The sequence below is a fragment of the Opisthocomus hoazin genome, chromosome 7 (genome assembly GCF_030867145.1).
Source record: "Opisthocomus hoazin isolate bOpiHoa1 chromosome 7, bOpiHoa1.hap1, whole genome shotgun sequence".
Taxonomy (NCBI): domain Eukaryota; kingdom Metazoa; phylum Chordata; class Aves; order Opisthocomiformes; family Opisthocomidae; genus Opisthocomus; species Opisthocomus hoazin.
Window position 1 is genome coordinate 70,160,757 of NC_134420.1, and position 19,372 is coordinate 70,180,128.

At 46.6% G+C, this 19,372-nt stretch overlaps 1 protein-coding gene across 1 annotated transcript in view; it reads right to left on the reverse strand.

Annotated features, from left to right (window-relative positions):
• TMEM260 (transmembrane protein 260) overlaps positions 1 to 19,372 on the reverse strand; it is a 37,548-nt gene that overhangs the window by 13,637 nt on the left and 4,539 nt on the right. Inside the window, exons 2-4 of the mRNA XM_075427042.1 lie at positions 17,790 to 17,821; positions 16,894 to 17,045; positions 2,489 to 2,666 (exon numbers count right to left, since the gene is read on the reverse strand). Of these exons, the coding sequence (XP_075283157.1) occupies positions 2,489 to 2,666; positions 16,894 to 17,045; positions 17,790 to 17,821 (362 nt within the window). The remainder of the gene's footprint in view (positions 1 to 2,488; positions 2,667 to 16,893; positions 17,046 to 17,789; positions 17,822 to 19,372) is intronic.

Below are 19,372 nucleotides of genomic sequence, written 5' to 3' on the forward strand. Positions count from 1 at the left end.
CATCTCGTTCCAACCCCCCTGCCATGAGCAGGGACATCTTCCACCAGACCAGGTTGCTCAGAGCTCCATCCAACCTGGCCTTCAGCACTGCCAGGGAGGGGGCAGCCACAGCTTCTCTGGGCAACCTGGGCCAGGGCCTCACCACCCTCAGGGGGAAGAATTTCTTCCTAATATCTAAACTAAATCTGCCCTCTTTTAGTTTACAGCCATTCCCCCTTGTCCTATCCCTACACACCCTTGTGAAAAGCCCCTCTCCATCCTTCCTGTCGGCCCCTCCAGGCACTGGCAGCTGCTCTAAGGTCACCCCGCAGCCTTCTCTTCTCCAGGCTGAACAGCCCCAGCTCCCTCAGCCTGTCCTCGTAGCAGAGGTGCTCCAGCCCTCGGATCATCTCCGTGGCCTCCTCTGGCCCCGCTCCAACACATCCATGTCCTTCCTATGTTGGGGGCTCCAAGGCTGGACACAGGACTCCAGGTGGGGTCTCACAAGAGCAGAGTAAAGGGGCAGAATCCCCTCCGTCACCCTGCTGCCCACGCTGCTCTTGATGCAGCCCAGGATACGGTTGGTTTTCTGGGCTGCCAGCGCACATTGCCGGCCCATGTTGAATAAAACGTGATATCCTTCATCAGTCTAAAAAGCTCATTTTCAAGGATCTTTGAAAGAGTTTTCTGATAAAAAGGGTAACGTATCCAGACTACGCAGCACACTGCAGGGTAACTCTGGTATTCACTGAGGATTGTTCATGGGTTTGTTACTGGTACCACAGCCATCCCTGGCTGATGCTAAGGAAAGCCTCTCTCTGCCCCATGCTGCCATATGCTCTGCCCTGTCCCAACACCATCACATCACTGCTTAGTCCTCTCCATTCAGTGGGGGAGGACCAGGCTACAAGAGCAACTCCATGTATAAAACCTGGACTGGTCCCACTGGCCCCTGCTCCTCCTCCGATCTGGCCTCCTCCTCTACCATCACTGGCCACTTGGTCTGCACTACAACTTGACGCCAAGCCCCAGGGCAGCTCCTCGGTGGGCAAAAAGCCATCAGAGTCCCACAGACATTGTTGGACAGGAGCCCACAACCTATTCTCACCTTCACGGCCATCCCCAAGGAGGGCAGCACTTCCATCTATCATCAGAGTATCACCCCTGCTTATTTCAGTCACTGCTGAGGATGGCGTGTGAGAGGCAAACACTTGCCTTGGCACGGTGATGGGATCACCTGGTAATTTTTAATTGACTGCCCAGCATTCAATGTTGAACGCTGCCTTGCCATGGAACCACCTGCCATAACTTCTGAAAAACATCTGTGGGCTTCAACGCTGCCCTGTTGGACTCAGGACAATCTCAGCAATTTTTCAAGCATATTGATGAACTCCAAGTGCACCCCTGAAGATGCCTGCACGACTGTCCAATTTGTAAACAGCTCTGTGAGCTTGCTGTTGGCAGGCTGGCTTCTTCATGGCATGGGATGCCAGACACCCAAAAAAACATTGAAACAAGCTCCTTAACTGCTTCTAAAAATCGCACTTGAAAATCCCATTGGAAACTGGGCACGTGAAATGTGGAAGCAGGCTGGAAAATACCCAACTCCGTCTTCGTGGAGTTCAGGTTGTAGGGATCTTGGGACAGTACTCATCAGAAAAGAAAAAAAAAATCCAATGGTGAAACAAGGTCTCTATAACCACTGATAAAACATGTTATTTGAGAACTCACGAAGCTGAGTAAACTACCACTGCGGACTCCTGAAATTCTAGCCTAGCCTGACAAAAATCCTTTTATTCACACAATTTACAGGAGTCACAGCAGGCAAGTCTGTGAGAGGAGAAGAGATCAGATGTTCAGGCAAACAGAAGTGGCAAGAACAAGACTGCTGAGTCGAAATATCATGTGGCTGCCTAGTCTGTTTATAAAGCAGAGAACACAGCATGAAATTTAAAGTCTCTGTATTTAACAATGCCATTATTTTAGGGGCACATTTAATTTCAAAAGAAAAACTGATTGAAAATTCCATCGTTTGTGATTTTCAGTAGAAATCTGAGTTTCTGACTAGATGAAGTCTTCTGTAAAATATATCTATTTACCCCAAGGAAAAAATATCGGTTCTGAAAACAAAAACTTGAACACCCATAGCCTAGGTTGAGTCTTTGATGCAGGAAACCAAACTTTGCACTAAACAATTCAGTCGAAAATGATTTTGCTTCTCCTGTTTCCACCCTGTGTGTATCAAACCAACCAACCTGAGACCCAGCCAACAGGTCCCAACTCAACCCTGAAGCCAACTGGACAGGTTTTGCAATGTTTGGCACTTCTGAGCATCCAGGTAGGACGGGGATCGACACCACCCAGCACAGCGGCTGAACCAAGTCCCAAAATTTGGCCTTCTGTATTTGAACAACTAAATCAACGTTAAATGAATAGGAAACGAAACAGACGTGTGTTAACTAATTGAAAAAAAAATAAAGAACTATTCACTTCGCTTGAGATGTTTTACCTTTGATCTCTCTTTTGCAGTGGATGCCTCCTCAAAACGCACGGTGAGAGCCATCAGCAGCCCCACAAACAGATTGTTTAAGCTAAAAACCTCCGCTGCGATGGACCACTGCCATGTTAGACGAGAAAATGAAAACACCCCCGCAGCAAGGATTCCTCCAGCATACGAGCCAGAAAGCCTGCAAACACAGATAACATGAAATCTTCTTTTCCAACAAAAAAGCCTACTTTATTGTCCTTCTTTTTTTAATTTTTTTTTTTTAAACATACTGTAACAGCAGAAATGATGACTGCCACCCAGCACCCTGCCAAAACATTATATGGTTAATATCTGTCCAATAATTTCGTTGCACTGAATTGCAATTAGGAAGAGTGGGCGTTGGCCAGACCGTCTATTTGCAAGCCACCCAACACCAAAGAGTTGGCTTCTTCTCGCAAGCGCCACGAAAACTTCCAGTACTGAATTTGGTTCAGACACCCACGACATGGGATGGCCCGGCAGGTCACGGCACGCCGAGCCAGGGAGTCACGCCTCTAACGGGATACTCTCCGCCGGAGGAGATGCCAGCAAGGGTGCAGCCTTAAATTCATCAAGGCACTGAATAAAGAGTGGATTAGAGCTATTCGTGATGGACAACATTAGCAGAGCTTTCCTGGGGGGGGTGTTTAGTGTCTCGGGGGTGGGTAAGGATTGCGGGGCCCGCGGTCCTGGCAGCGAGAGGTGCCCGCCAGGGTCAGGAATGGGGAAAGTAGGTGTCAGCTCCAGCAAGCGTTAGGGAGCGGAGGAAGCACCCGCTGTTGGGATGGCTGCGAGCCCGAAAGCTGGGCAACTCTACGACTCCCGGGTGGGATTACAGCACATATTCCCAACGGAGCCGCCTGCCCAGCCCAGCTGGGTGCTGCAGCGGCGCGGCGAGCCCACGAGCTGGGATTTAGCCCTAGGATACCTATGACGCCCGTTCTGCAACAGCGGCTCTTCCCACCCGGTCGCATCAGGGGCAGCTCTGGCTCTGCCTGTTTGGAAGATCTCCCCTCCGGGAAGTCACCCTGAAAAGATGCCACACAGGGCATCACAACCAGCTCAGTTAAGCCTTATCCAAAGACAGAAATATCCACGGCTATGGTCAAAGCTCCTCTCCGAAAATTCACCATCCCGCTGTAAGACTAAACCAGGCTCTACCACAAATTGGGTGTTTTTCTAGTCCCACCCCAGGTACTCACACTTCCATTTAGTCCTAACATTTCCAGCAGGTTTAAACCAAAAACTAAAAGACAGACAACTTCTTCCTCAAGCTACATGTGTAATTTGCTCCTAAACAGTGGCCATATCCTCTAGCACAGTAGAAGTCCACAGGTGGCTTGTTCTGCCCATCAGCAATCACAGAGAAGACATCCACATAGGACTTGCTTATGGGGTCCCTCACATAACTCCGAGATAAACAGAGACCAAGGAAACAAAAGCTACAGCCCCTACAAACAGAGATGAGGGAGCTGTTGGCAGAGCACTCTCTAGCAAGAGCTCCTCTCCTTGGTTACGCTTTCTTTCCACCTCCCTGTCGACTTCAGTACAGCCGACTTCTTTCCATAGATGTCAAAGAAGGACTTGTGCAGTCAGAATGAGAATTCTTAATCCATTCTAGATTAAATGGGAAAATCCATTCCCAAAAATGGGAAGCAGGGTTCATGAGGAGGAGAGGACTAGGATGAGGGCTTTGGAAGACCAGGTCTCTATTCCTCCTCCTGCCACCGACACTGGGCATCCTGGGTGGTCTGGGACAAGCCACTCCGCTGCTGTTGCCCCAGGTACCTGCAAAATAGGACTGATGATTTCTACCTCCTTTGTAAAGCATTTTGAGATCCGCAGCTGCAGGAGGTAGCTGGAGGGCAAGCAGGAAGGCAGTTCACTTAACACTGGGGAACAAGAAACCAACTCTCAAGTGTCCGAGGCCAGAGCAAGACAAGCTCAGGGTGACACACAGCTTCAGCATTGCGATTGTAGGAAGGGGTCTTGAAAAATCAATGGAAAGGGGAAAAAAAAGTCTGAAAATACCCAACTGACAGCAAGTGGGACTGTTTCAGACCAAATCTGTGTCTCTAAAGTACCCTGCAAGCTTTTGAAGAAAAGTGACATGGAACCTTTTCGGCAGGAAACCAGGCCAACTACTGGTATCCACTGTTGTGTTCACTAATGCATGGCACCATGGTGGACTCTTCCAACATCTAAACTTCACTGCGGTTCAACACAGGTCCAGGTATTTGGCATGAAATTCTCCAAGACAAGACCTGTCACTCACTGCATTAATATGACATTTCAAAATCACGCAGCTGCGTAGAGAAAAGGTGTTCACAGGCATGAACTCTGCTCCGTCAGTTTTGCTGCCATGGCAGCCCAGCAGCCCTAAGTCCATCTCCTCCAAGGGAGAGGTGGACACACACAACCCATCTGGCAAGGTTCTCAGCCCCAGGGGCTCCGGCTGTGCTCTCCTTCTCCCTGTTACTAGAAAGACGTGGCACCCGAACAGAAAAAGGAAAGATACAACGGAGTTTGCAGGAATCGAGTCAGGAGTAGTTTCTGCTCCTGAAGAAAAATACACATGGACCTGCTGACCTTTCCTGGTATTTAAAAACCAAGAGATCTCCTGATACACAAACCCCACTACACAACACCCCTAAGTTTTGACTAAACCCTTTAAACACCACAAACTTTTAGTTATAAAGAAACAACTTCGTAAATCCCTTTCAAATTCTTGCAGGGAAAGAAGGTAAAAAAAGGTAAAACAACCTTCCCAAAAACCTTTGGATGAAAAGTAGCATTTCAGGCAAATGTCCCAATCATTCACCAATTCTCCTTGTCTTTCCTAGAAAAGATTCGAAAGTATCTTTAGAGTTCAAATGAGATGAAAGAAATCCCATCCTCTTGACAAAAAGTCTCAAACCTGTGATTCAAGTTGTATGAAATAAGGCTTAAGCAAAAGCTACTCAACGCAAAGCTTAAAGACTTATCCCAGCTATGTGGGGCAGAGGCCACCTCTGCTCGCCGAGCAGCGCAGGGTCAGGATCCAACACCAAGCACAGTCTACAGATCTGTTTGTCAACAGACCCGGCATTGCCTTTAGTTTCCTGTGAAACTCGTGGGAAAGCCAGGCTGCTAAGCTTACTTTGTGAAAGCGTGTTGCGTGCATGGAGCACTAAGCTCCTACAGGTACACTTAGATGCTAAAAAACCAAGTGGAAATGTGTTGCATTCTTGAAGAACATCAAGACTGTAGCTTTGCGAAATTCAAGCTGGAGACCACGAGTGTTTTGCAGATTCTGTTACCAGCAATGGAAATGATGGATTTACAAGTTTATTGATTCAGAAGGAAAGACTTGTGGAAGTGGAAGGAATCACAGCAGATATCTCCAGGTGAGGACGAAGACCCTCTGGCAGAAAAAACCCCCACGTCCAGCAGGTCCGCCCAATGCAACAGTTCACAGTGCCAAGTGGCACCAGCAGGACAAACAGAAATGAATCTCATGCAACGATGTCAGCACGATGCTGGGGCTAAATCAAATCAACCCTGCCTTGCGGCCTGACGTGGTTATACTGCTCTTTTCGATTGACTTCTGCGGCATGGAGTGATGTCTCTCTCGCCTCAGCGCCAAGACAGCCCCCAAACCCACGCACTGTCCAAGGAGGTGACAAAGCAGCTCAGGCCTGGACAACACAGGTCATCCACCTACACCGTTTTGGACCGAAAAACAGTTTCAAGGTGGGAAAGACACTGGTGGGTGTTTAGTCAGGTAAACTAGAAAGAGATGAAAGAATGGAAAAGGCACAAAGATGAGAGTAAAACAGAGACGGGAAGAACTGCAAGAGCAAAGTGACAGGACAGAGCTCTGGACCTGAGGTCAAGAAGCTTGAAGCGAAGAAAGAGGATGAAAAGATTTGCAAAGGAGGACAGTGACATCTACACCTGAAGATGCTGTTGGTGACAACACATTGCATAACGAAGCAGGACATTAGGAAGCCAGAAGATAACAGCTGCTTGAATTACAGGCATAGACAGCTTTTTTTTTGGGTAAGACAGAGTATGTTGTGGAAGAAAGTTAACACAAGAGGTAAAAGAGACTTCTCACAACTGCAGCAAAAGCTCAACAACCCAATTACCAATGTCAAGATGGAGAGGGAACAAGGCCAAGAAGCCATTTATTGTGTGAAAGCTAAGAAGAGGTTTTTTTATGGCACATAGACACATGCCTCACCAAAATCAAACACCAGGTCTGACGCAGACGTTGCAAATAATTCCTGCAGTGAAGCCTTGCTGGACAAGAAGCAGGCACACAGCCTCCGGTCTCTGCCACCCAGCCTGGAAACCCACACTCTTCCATCTACATTGGGTGGAGGCTTGCAGGTGCACTGTGGTCAGAAGGAAACAGTTGGGTTTTTTTCTGGAAACACCTTTTAGTTGCTTAACACCGTCTCTCGTTTTGACAGCACAGCAGGGCTCCAGGGCAGAGAAAGGCAGAGATTTATCCTCACTTGACTTCTACTCATGCTTCTGTCTTTGAACACGTTTTTCAAATACAGTTGAGGTGCTACAAAAAACACGGCAAAGACCCGTGACAGCTGGATCCTCAACTGGCCTTTGGCAACATCTAGGAGGGCTTTAACCCACTGCTTGTGGGGAGCAGGGAGGGTAGCTTCCTGTTCCGCCAAAGCCAGCATGTTTCCCCTAGTCTTTGGAACCAGTATGAGAAAGAACAGATGACTGGAACAAGGGGTCAATGGGTTGCCAACAATGAAGCCATGGCAATGGTAATAACCACCCGGCGCTCATCTGTCAACACAGTGTAGCATAAAGCTACCTTGCAGTGACTCCCTCCAGAAGATGGGCTTTAAAAAAGAGCATAATGTGGACAAACTGCCGCTATATTTTATATACGATACAAATTATATTGATTATATATTATATAAATTATTCTAATTATTAATACATACTTTACCAGGGCCTGTTGTGATAGGACAAGGGGCAATGGCTTTAAACTAAAAGAGGGCAGATTTAGACTGGATATAAGAGATTTTTTTACAATGAGGGTGGTGAAACCCTGGCACAGGTTGCCCAGACATGTGGTAGATGCCCCATCCCTGGAAACATTCAAGGTCAGGTTGGACGGGGCTCTGAGTAACTTCATCCAGCTGAAGATGTCCCTGTTTACTGCAGAGGGTTTGGACCAGATGGCCTTGAAAGGTCACTTCCAACCCAAACCATTCTATGGTTCTATAAGGCTCTGTCCAGTGAGGGGGAATCCTCAGCTTGGGCTAGGTAGGGACTATCTCTTGGAGAAGAAGGCTGGGTCACCTCGACGAAGGCATTCAGAGCAGTAATACCCCACCGTTGGAACAGCCTCAGCACACAGAAATCAGTTCACGAAAAAAGAAAAGGTTTGCAGCCAACGCAACAGCACAAAGTCTTCGTAACTTCTCCCCAGGGTATTACAGCTACCACCGCCAGCCCACTTCGAGGAGGGCTGAAGCACCGAGCTTGAATAAAAGCTGGCTTCTAGGCTTGTTTACCTTACATGGAGGAAAAGCCAAGGGAACAGCTTGTAATTTTGCTTTTGGAAAATAACTAGTTTGGGGCAAGACCTGCTCTAGGCACACGGAGCACTTTTTCAAAACAAAACAAGGGGGAAGAAGGTCCCTTCCTAACGGTCCAGTAACTGCCATCTTCTGACCATTCCCATCATCTGAACACGCACTCAGAAGGGACAGAAAGAGTCTGCAAAGCAGAGGTCACGCAGTCCTTTGTAAGAAATATTTTCCCATGGCATCCCTAAACTTAAAAGACTAAAAAAAAAAAAAAAATATTATTTTGTTTTCCTTTTCAGGCCCCCAAGAGAAAGAATGTCTGGCTGGGCCCCAGCTCCAAGGGCGCGGGCAGCACAAACTTGCTTTAAACAGGAATATTTTAGCTGCAGGTTTTTACTAAGAGTTTGCAGGGACAATCGGGAAAAATGAAATTAGGTATTTAAATCTGGTTTTGCAACTATAGTTTTCAGTTTCTCCTTTGGTGGCAATCACCAAAACGTATCAGTTTGCGATTTAAAACTCAGCCTTTCCTCAAAGTTTGGTAACACTTCTTTTTGGCCAAGAGCACAGGTTACATCTATATGCATACACCAAAGAACTCCATCAGCATTTTTACTTTTTTATGTAGAAAATAATGGCAGACATTTAATATTTAATAATTTGCAAAAACTTCTTAAATGGTTGGTATAAAGCTATATATAGATGGGAACTGGAATTTAATTAAAATGTTTTTGTTAAACGCATTCTTCAGTGCACTGGATTCATAAAGAAGAAAAGTAAGATAATTGGAACATTTTATATTTGAAGCTGGTGTATTAAACTCTGGAAATGCCAACCTGTACCTAGTAAAATAAGCGGATTATTTCTGCCTTCTGTTCCTTCCAAAACTTTGCAGGTAGCAGATCTCAGCCTCAAATCTTTTTTAATTTTCAAGTCAGTGGAATAAGAAGAAACTCTCCCACATTCTAAAATCTCCACTAATAAACTAATTCATGCTTTTTTTTTTTTAAATTTCAGTTTCTCCCTGCACCTGCAGACAACGACTCTGACGTCGGCGGTTCCCTGTACACCTGCCCAGGCTCCAGGCACCTCACCGGCACCTTCTGCCTCCGCGCTGCTGTGACTTTGCTTTGCAGTAGCAAAGGTATATCCCTTCAGTGTATTTTTATTTCATGGCAGAACAGACTAGTGCTTTAAAGATTTAACATTTTGTACTTAAGAGGTTTCACTTGCTTGATTTATAAAAAAACCTAATTTTTTTGATGTAGGCTAAAAAAAATGGGACTTAGAAGAGTCAACAACCAAGCTTTCCACAGACAAATTTCAAGTGCGCATATGCATTGGTGCTGAAATAGAAGACCTATTTAAAAATAAAACACAAATAAAAATCCAAACATGAGTTTAGGACCCAGGCAATAATAATTATTCCCCCCAAACCCAAATCCCTCTGGGTTTGCCTGCCTCTTAGTCACAAACACTCCATGGACAAAAGGCGGTTGCTCCTGCTCTCAGCGCTGAAGAGCCAGCACAGGTACTACAGGGAATAGCAAACCAGATTTTATTCTTCCTCAAGGACCTGGAGCTGAATAGCCACTTAAGCCCTGCCTGCAGCCTCTGCTCCCGGCGCTGGAGGAGGAGGAGGAAGGAGAGCACGGCTTGGCTTGCCGATCCTGGTCGGGTCTTCATGGCCACAAGAAGAGAGCAGAAACCAAGCAAGTGGGCAGGACCACCATAAAAAAAAACAACCCAAAATGGGCACTCTGGTTTTAACTGACTGCCGTCATACATGTCGAATGGGACTTTAGCATCACGCGACTTCAGCGTTTCTGTGGACTTCTCGGGGTGGGGGGAGGCAGGCAGCATCCTCACCGCCCTCCACGTGCACTGAGTGCTACTTCTGCTCCACACACCCTCACATCTAGCTAGGGACTGCCACCGCTTATTTACCCCTTTTTAAAAATTCTTAAATTGAAACACCACAAGTCGAAGAAGGGATGGTCCAGCCTGGACAAGGAGTATTGAGCTAGTGAGGATTTTGGCTAAGGGGGCCCTGGTCCTTGCACCTTCTTGCATACGTCCTCCTGGACTGGACGTGTCCAGTAAGGACACCACTCCTACAGGGTAATATTGAGTCTCTGCCTGTTCCCTTGTTAAATGCAGGCCCGTGAAGGTCACCAGTGGTCACCAGCATGTGCAAGTGGTGTCTTGCATGCCACCCCTTGGGTCATAGAATCATTGAATGGTGGAAGGAACCTTATAGATCATCTAGTTCAAAGCCCCCTGCCATGGGCAGGGACACCTTCCACTAGACCAGGTTGCTCAAAGCCCCGCCCAGCCTGGCCTTGCCTGGATCCTGGGGCCGTGCCACCACAGCTCCTCTCCCTGGGAGGCCCAAGCCGCCCTGGGACAGTGGCAGGGACCTTGGTGGATCTGGATGCCGGGGATGTGGAGAGCCACCCTGAGAGGGCTTGGTGGGGGATTGAGGAACGGGACTTCCCGACCTCCAACCTCGCTTACTCCCCCTCCCAAGAAAGCTCGGTAATCAGATTCAATGCCGCCACGCCGAGCTATCCCAGAGCAGTTCAACGAGTAGCACAACTCACAACAGCTTGATCAAATGCAAATACAGCTGCGCTGCCACCCTGTACTCACACTCCTCCAACAACGAGTTGTAAAAATTCTGCTTCCAGCCACTAAAAGCCAGAATCATAGAACCATAAAGGTTGGAAAAGACCTCAAAGATCATCAAGTCCAACCATCAACCCAACACCACCAAGCCTGCTAAACCATGTCCCCAAGTGCCACATCTACACGGCTTTTGAACCCCTCCAGGGATGGGGACTCCACCACTGCCCTGGGCAGCCTGGTCCAATGCCCGACCGCCCTTTCAGTAAAGAAATTGTTCCTAATATCCAATCTAAACCTCCCCTGATGCAACTTGAGGCCATTGCCTCTCATCCTACTGGGGTACTCCGAGCAGGCACTTGAATCATAGAATCATAGGTTGGAAAACACCTCTGAGATCATCAAGTCCAACAGTCAACTCAACACCACCATGCCTGCTAAATCACGTCCCCAAGTGCCACGTCTACACAGTTTTTTTAACACTTCCAGGGATGGGGACTCCTCCACTGCCCTGGGTAGCCTGGTCCAATGCCTGACCGCCCTTTCAGTAAAGAAATTTTTCCTAATATCCAATCTGAACCTTCCCTGACACAACTTGAGGCCATTGCCTCTCGTCCTGTCCCGGTGCCTTTGCAAGCAGAAAGGGTGTATTAGTTAGAGCCATTATTTGATTCGCAGTCCTTAGCAAATAGGTACGCCTTTATCCCGGGTGTCTGTAATAACTGGTGCCTACTTCCAAAAAAGCCCGAACTCTCTGTAGGAACTGACTTTAGCTATTAAAATGTTTTATAAGTTGGGTTTTTTTTTTGTAATTGCAGAAACTTTTCCTAATCTGACATTTGTTAAAACCCCTTATTAGAAATTATGCAGCAGCGGGGGAAAAAAAAAAAAAAAGGGAAGGAAAAAAAAAACCCACCCCAGAATAAAATGTGAAATAAAATAAAAATGAGTTGGCTTCACAATTACCGAGTCAGCCCATGCAGCCCTTCGCTATTGTACGGCGTGGCATAAACCCCCCGGCGGCCTATCAGCTGGCTGGCAGGCAGGGGGCTGCGCTATTCAAAGCGAGAGATACAAGCTGCAGGGCAAAAACCTGGCAGCTCCCATCTGACCCCCCAATCCCCGGCTGGTGACAGCTCCAAGCTCCATGGCAAATTAGCCCTTCTCACATTACAATTGCAGGAGACAGATTCCATTAGCGGTATCTGAAATTGAGTGGAGAGCTGCTCCGTTATCAGACTTGACTCATAAGCGCCGCTATTAATCAGAGCTATGATAGCATTTATATATTTCAAGCTATCTGCCGCCGCTGTGATATTCTGCTACAAAGGGTTGATGGGACTTAGGGAAGGGAACAATGGAGCTTTCTGGGAAAAGCAGAGTAAATCAAGAAAGTCTGTGACTTCCGCACATTCTGAAGGGATTGCGGTTTACATAAATTTTCTCCCAATTGGAGATTGAGCTCTTCCTCATCTTACACATGGGATTTAGTTGTCACTCAATGGTAACAGCTGTGAAAAGGTGAAGCGGCCCACCGCTCAGAATATTGCCTCCGCTTTTAAAGCAATTAACCCATGAACAGGAGGATACCTGGTGATATCAAAGGGATTAAGCCAGGCAGTGCATTATTAACATTTCCTTGAACTAATTCTAACTCTGACTAGCTGTCAGAAAAGACTCTTCAGTCTTTAGAGAAAAAAAAAAAAAAAGAGTTTTCTGCCCTGCTTTCCCCCCCCACCCCCCTTCAAAATGAAGCAGAGTTATTGCAGCCTAATGTGCCTACTTTACAGCAAAACGCAAATGAACAGATTTGGTAATGTCTTCAAACAGACTGAACTCAGTGCCAGTTCATTATGGGGACAAGGAGGGGGGGAATATAAATATATATATGATCAATTAGCCAGAGGTCACGGTAGATATTCTTCTAAAAGCACATTAATACTTGAGTACCTTTCCTTTCTTCTCTCCCTCCTAGAACTTCGTAACTACTTGTTACTAAGCACAGCTGCTTTTGAAACGGCCACGATCTTCACGCTGCGCTACAATGGCGATAATCTACGATAATCTGTAATCTGGAAAAATCCAAATACGCCCTGTAAGGAGATTCCTCCTTCCCCAAAGCCCAATGTTTTAATTTCCCACGACGATCGAACGGGCACCAGCATACCAGACGGAAGCCTCCTCTCTCATCCCTCCATATTCCCCAACCCATGGCCCAAAAAAACCAAGTCCAGCTGTCTGGGGATGACTCCTGCTCTGGCAAAGCCAGGTCCCCCAGGGACACGGAGCGTTTCCCCACCTGTCGCAGGCAGCAGACAGCCTTTCCCAGCACCCATTAGCTTTAAGGGAGCATCATCCCTGAGGTCCATTTGGGGAGGACCATGAAGGTGACCCATCCTCCTGGTGCTTCACCATGCCAGGGCCTTCTCAGGGACCTTCCCATGAGAGCTCCAGGACACATGGCACCGGAGCCAGAAACCTCAGGGCCATCAGGATGGTCAGGTGCCATCTCCAAAACATCTTGATGATTTCAAAATGATCAAATCATTCTGATGTTTTCATTATAAAATGTGCCTAACGCTCCTTTTCGCTGGCGGTGGGAGAAGAGTTGGCTCCAGTTTTCATATACACCCACAGCGTGCAACTTGGAAGGTTTGGGGGGCAGGGTATATATATATATGCATATATATAAAAATTATAATATATATTATTATATATTTACATACATATTAGTCCAAAACTTAACATGACACCCAGAACGGCAAACCAAAGAGACGGGAATTGCTTATTTTAATGCAAAATTTTCCCCCTTTTCAAAAACCCGTGTGCAATCCAGCCAGAACAAAGCTGGCAAAAATCTTACTAGAAGTACCTGGGCAATGACACCTTTGACTCTGCTCCTGCCCCTGCAATAAATCAGCCTTGCATATTTAGCTACAGCAAAACAGCCATGCTATGAAAGGTATATACTGAAACAAAAATGCACTTACAGCAGGGGAAAGCATCCTATTTCTCTTTGCAGCAGAGAATGCAAAGAATGCATCATCTGTGCAGAAGACGACACTTTGGCAATCACGTTATAAGAAGATAATTGGTTTACTTTGGAAACTTGCTATGCTTTGCCTCCCACAGTAAAACAAATAAATAGTTGTTTAAAGAAACAATCCTATAGCCGCACTTGCTGCATCCTGAAAACATGAGGCAGCTCCCCCCTCTTTCAAAGCAAAGATGAATTATTTGCCTCAGTTACACGCAGTCCGAGAAAACTCTTTGTAAATGCCATTTAACGATAATTACAAGCTGTGAGGAGGGGGAAAAAAACCCATATTTGAGAACTAATTCAAAGGAGTAAACCGCTCGTGCGGCGATAGTCTGGATTACTGACAAAAGGGCTTTTTGCATCAATGTGGTTCGACAGAACTTTGTCTTAAGAAGCACAATCTGGGCTTAAAAAATATAATACAATGAAATGAATATTATATTACATTATATTGTATTGTATTACATTATATTAAATTCATTATATTATACTAAATAAACAAGCAAGATATTGGGGTTGCTCCCTATCGACGCCGGCAGCGTCCGTGCGGAGCATCCCTCCAGCCATCACCTGGCACAGGAGCAATCTGTTTAAGGAATAAATTCGATCCTAATCCCGCAGGCGCCGTAAGATCCCAACCACCACCCAGCCGCGCAGGGAACCGCAACCCCTTCCTTGAGCGGTAAAAGAAATTGTCCCGACCTGCCGAGGAATAAAGCCGGGAAATGCCTCTTAAATAAAAAGAGTCAATGGGAAAAGAAGGGAGAGATTTACTGTACGGGGCTGCGGGGAGGCACAGCAAAACCCCGCGAGGGTAAACAGCAGCGCTGCCCGGCTGGTGGGGAGAAAAGAAAGGTTTTCGAGGTTAAGTTCAGGTCAGACGACAAATGAAATTGTAACAACCCAACTGACATTGTCTAATGTCTTCTTCCACTCGATCAATAGGGCAGCGTCAGCCCCATTACCATAGAGATGGCTTCCTCCCCGCTGAAGGGTGGCTATTGTTTGAGGAGAGAGATTTGCCACTTGAACCGTGTTGCTCCCGAAGGATGTGTACTTCATCAATTATTTGTACTCCTAACATCTACATATTTTCATATTACCATCCACACTTCGTGCGGCGTGAGGAACAGGTGCTTATTCCTCCGCTGGTACCTCGCAAGGGTTACCCCATCAGCTAAATTTTAATTAAAACACAAGAATGTGGGGGGATTTGATAGACCGGTTTAGATCCTTTGTAAGCACGGACAACCCGGTTAAAACCAGAGCACATCGCCTTCAGATAGTTACGGCTTTCGTGCAGACGGCGACAGTAAACACTTTCTGATTTTTTTTTTTTTAAAGTAGATGGCAATAGAAAGAAAGAACTTTTTTTGCTCAATGACTGTCATAAAAAAGAAACCAGTTTTAAGGTGCTTAAAAGGAAAAATATAACATCACAATTTGGAAATAAAACTGACCCACAATACCTTACAATTAATTTAAAAAAAAAATAAAATCAATCATTGCTAGGCTGAATAACTGATCCTGTCAGTGCCTTCTATTTGTGAAATAACTTTCTATAAGTCCTAACAGTTTCTATCGGCTCTCACCTCCAGATTTTCTGTTCTTTCGTGCAAGTTTTAAATTTGACAGAAGCAACGTCTTCAAAATCCAATTAAACAACAACCACCAAATTTAAACCTCTAGAAGTGTGAAAATAATCCCCAAATTTAGCCTGTCCTTTCTCGCCCGCATTTTTCTTTCTCTAAAGCGACGCTCGCGTCATTTCACGTGCACGAAACGGGCACGTAAGGAACTGTCACGCTGGAGCTCAAACTAAAAAGCAGGGCAGATCTTCACAAGAACTGTAATAACGGGAATAACCATAATTAAAAAAAAATTAGAACGCAATATTCAAAACCTTTAGCAACTCCTTGCGGGGATTTTTAACACAATCAAAACGAGTTGTGCTCTGACGCCGCACCTGGCACTGTGCACGGGAGGGCAGCGCCACTTCCAGCTCCCCAAATACGCTGTAAAATACAGGATATTCAATTAAATAATGCCGACTTAATTATATGTATTACTGAACACTAAAAGCGATCACTTCAAACGCCGATAGAAATATTGAGGAATTACTGAAGCGACTCCAGTAGGTGTGCTTTGGAGCCGATGCTACATGAAAGGTGATGGGCAAAAAGCACCGCTCGTCAGCAGAGGAAGATGCTCTCGGGCAGACAGACCCCGCGGACCGAAGTTTAGGCGAGCTCAGGGCTCGCGGGCTGTGCAGGATCTGGCCCCCCCCGTTTATTTCTGCTTTTATTTCAAGGTTGCTCTCGCTCTCCGGGAAGGTTTCCCCGAGGGGCGACACGGGGGAGAAAAAGGCTTTTGTCAAAATCATCTCGGTACGGAAGCGCCCCGATATCATTTTCAGATTTCACTCTTTGCAGCCCAGAAACACGCCCTATTTTCCCTGCAAAAGAACATCAGAAATTGTTTGTACGGGTTGCGATAATCCTCTCAAATATGGGTCAGGCTGAGGTTAAGAGCAGCCAGAACTTCCACATCAAAGACGACCAGGGTTAACAAAACCCCCAACCACGTGCGGGTCCCGATTGTTCCCTTCTCTCCCGAGGTTAGAGGTCCGGAGAGAGCGGACGGGGGGCTCCGGCCGGTCCCCCGGCAGCGCCGGCACCGATGCTCGCCCCGGTCCCTCGGGTACCGCCGGCAGGCAACTGTCCGGAGCCGCGATGAAACCAGGCGCGCGCCTTCCCGATAGGTGAAGCTCATCCTGTTAATTTAAACCGACCATCTGCATCTTTCGAGAACGACAAACTTCATTAGTTCTGGTTAGTTAAACCGAGCGGTGATTTGGGATAATGAGCCTGAACAACCTGTCACGTCCGCGTAAGGGAAAGGGCACACTTTTTATTATTACTATTATTATTATTTAACAGAAAGAAAGGGAGGGGAAAAAAAAAAAAAAAAAGAGGGACCTTTTGTGCGGGAAAGAAGGTCAAATTCAGATTAGACCACTGTGAGGTTAATCAGAGGAACTAATTACAGCTGGAGAGAGGGGGGGAACGCTGGTCTGAAGGCCGGAGGGGAACAGAGGGAGCCTTGGGAAACATCCCGAGCCGGCGGGGAAAAGCCCCGCCAATGAGCAAACGCCCCCAAAACGACTTTACCTGAAAACCGTGTCAAAAAGGCCGGCGGCGGCCGCGGCCCCCAGGCAGCCGCAGAGGAGGTTGACGCGGAAGGCAGGCGAGCCGACGGGCAGCAGCCCGGCCGCCGCTCGGGCCAGCAGCGTGAAGAGGGGGTAGCCGGGAGGGTGGGCGACCTGCGGGCAGAGAGAGCGGGCTGAGAACGGGGTGAAATTCTACAAAATCGAACGGGGAGCAGCACGCCGGGAGTTGGGGACTGGGGGGCTTCTCCGAGTGGCGTCGTCTCCCCGACCCATCCTTCCATATCCGTTTTAACCCAGCAAATATTTCTTTCCCCAGTGGATTTGGCTCCACGCCTCACCCCGAATAGCGAGGCGGCGAGAAAAGGAGGTGCCACGTTTCATTAGCGTGCCTTCCAGGGCTCCTTGTTTGGGCTCACAGTATATTAGGGTCATTCAAAAGGCTCTTTCTTTTTTTTTTTAATTTTATTTTATTTTTTTAAAAAAACAGCTTCTCAACTATTTTACTGGTTAGCAAGTTGAAAGACCACACTGCTATCGGATTACCACCGCGCTGACAGTCCTAAGGTCTTGCCTAAAGGGATCATGCACCATAATAAAGTTTATTAAATAATAAAACTTATTAAAATTGTTAACCCGATTTATTTTATTCTCCCCAGCTTATACAAAATTTGGGTTGATAATAAGCCAGCTACTGTACATACAGTAAAGCCTTTGCTTTATAATTTAGTTTAATTGGATTTAAAACTTGAAGTAAATTGTCGCGTGCTGTACTTATAAGTTAGTAAAAACTGTGGTTTGAAAATAAATTAATCTACTTTACTCCATGCTTAATTAAACTTCCTTAATTCCTAAAACTGTTAATGAGAGCATTGATTAAACAATAAAACTAATACTTACTCCAAGCTCATATGCGGCTGTGATCAGCTCCCCTGTGAAAAAATAATGTAAAACCAATAATTACTATTAGGAAATGACACTCCTCCAAAGTTTTCAAAATCCAAATGCTTGCATTGGGGTTTTGCATTAATTTGACTGGATAAAACTGTAAATCTGTAGAGATTTAACAGCATGAAATTTTCTAAGAATATTTTCTCCCTCTGATGTCATTGCGCAAAATATCTTTTGTATGTTTTTGCGAGACTTTTATGCCCAGATAAATGAAAGCATAGGTGGGCTCGGGTGAAGAACGGCCCCAGATATTCCAAATGCAGACGCTTGCGTGTGAGCATTTTTAATTTCAAGCCAACCGACTCCATAACTTTCAGGCCTTCCAGTTTGCAACGCTTAAGCTGCGTTGTCTCTCCAACAACCCGGTTGTTTCTCGTTCAAACACCCCACAGCTTTATGGTTTTAAAGAGGGAAAATACAATCATCGACCGTGCAAATCTGCACCCACGTGTCTGGGAACGCCGCTCTCCCTTGACGCTAGAGCAACGCTCGCGGCATCGGCTCTGCAAGAACTCTCGTACCGATCAGCGGATGCTGCACCCAGCAGCCGCTCCCATTAGAAGCACCGCTTAGATTTTCTGCATTTCATTGGTATATTTCATATATATATATTTCATACATATATTTCATTTATTCATTGGTATTGAGCCACATCAGCATAATAGTTAATAATATTTGACGTTTTTAGCGCACTTGACACGGAAGCTATTTGGAACGCCCCCCAACGGCGTATATTCAATATATTCCATAAGCATGAGCACGTTCAGGGACGAAGGGCACAACCAAGGGGTGAAAAAATTAAAAAATTATAGCTGTTTTTCCTTCTTTCCCCCAAATTTTGTGATGCAGTTTTGCAGAGCCTGGTCTTACAGGTCCTGCCAATTTTGCGAGCGGCAAGATCGCGAGAGCTTTGTCCCATCGTTAGACGGTAAAGGTGCAAAACGAAGGGCGCTGTTGGCTTTAAATGCTAAATAAATAATATTTTTAATCTCTGAACATTATCACGTCCTTACCACCCAACGCAAAGGAGGAGGATTGTACAAACAGCACCTTTAAATCTTGACTTTACAGCAAATGACACATTTGAAAAGGAAAATGTAAGTCAACCCACTACCGATGCTCGCCACTGCTGAAATATCGCAGCGATCGCCCCACACGACGCCCAGCGCCCAGCCCTGCAGCTTTCTGCACTGAAGCCTCTCAGACGTGGATTTTACCACACCTGCAAACACCGGCTATTTTTATTGCTGCTCTGTTTTAGGAAAGCATCAACCCATTGCAGGTCAGCCCCGAAAACGCGAGCGCAATGGGAAAGCCGCCCATCCCAAGCTGAGCCGTTTGGCGTTCAGCAGCTCCGACGTTTCCAGGGCACGGCGAGGCTGGGAAGCAGCCGCTCCCCAGCACGCAGCAAAAGGGGATGCTGATCAAGGAAACCCTAAATTCAGCGTCACGGGGGGGTTCTCCGGTGTGCCGGCACGTGCCGCTCTGCGCAGCAGCTAATGGTGGGTGCCCATCGCTCGTCGCATGGCGGG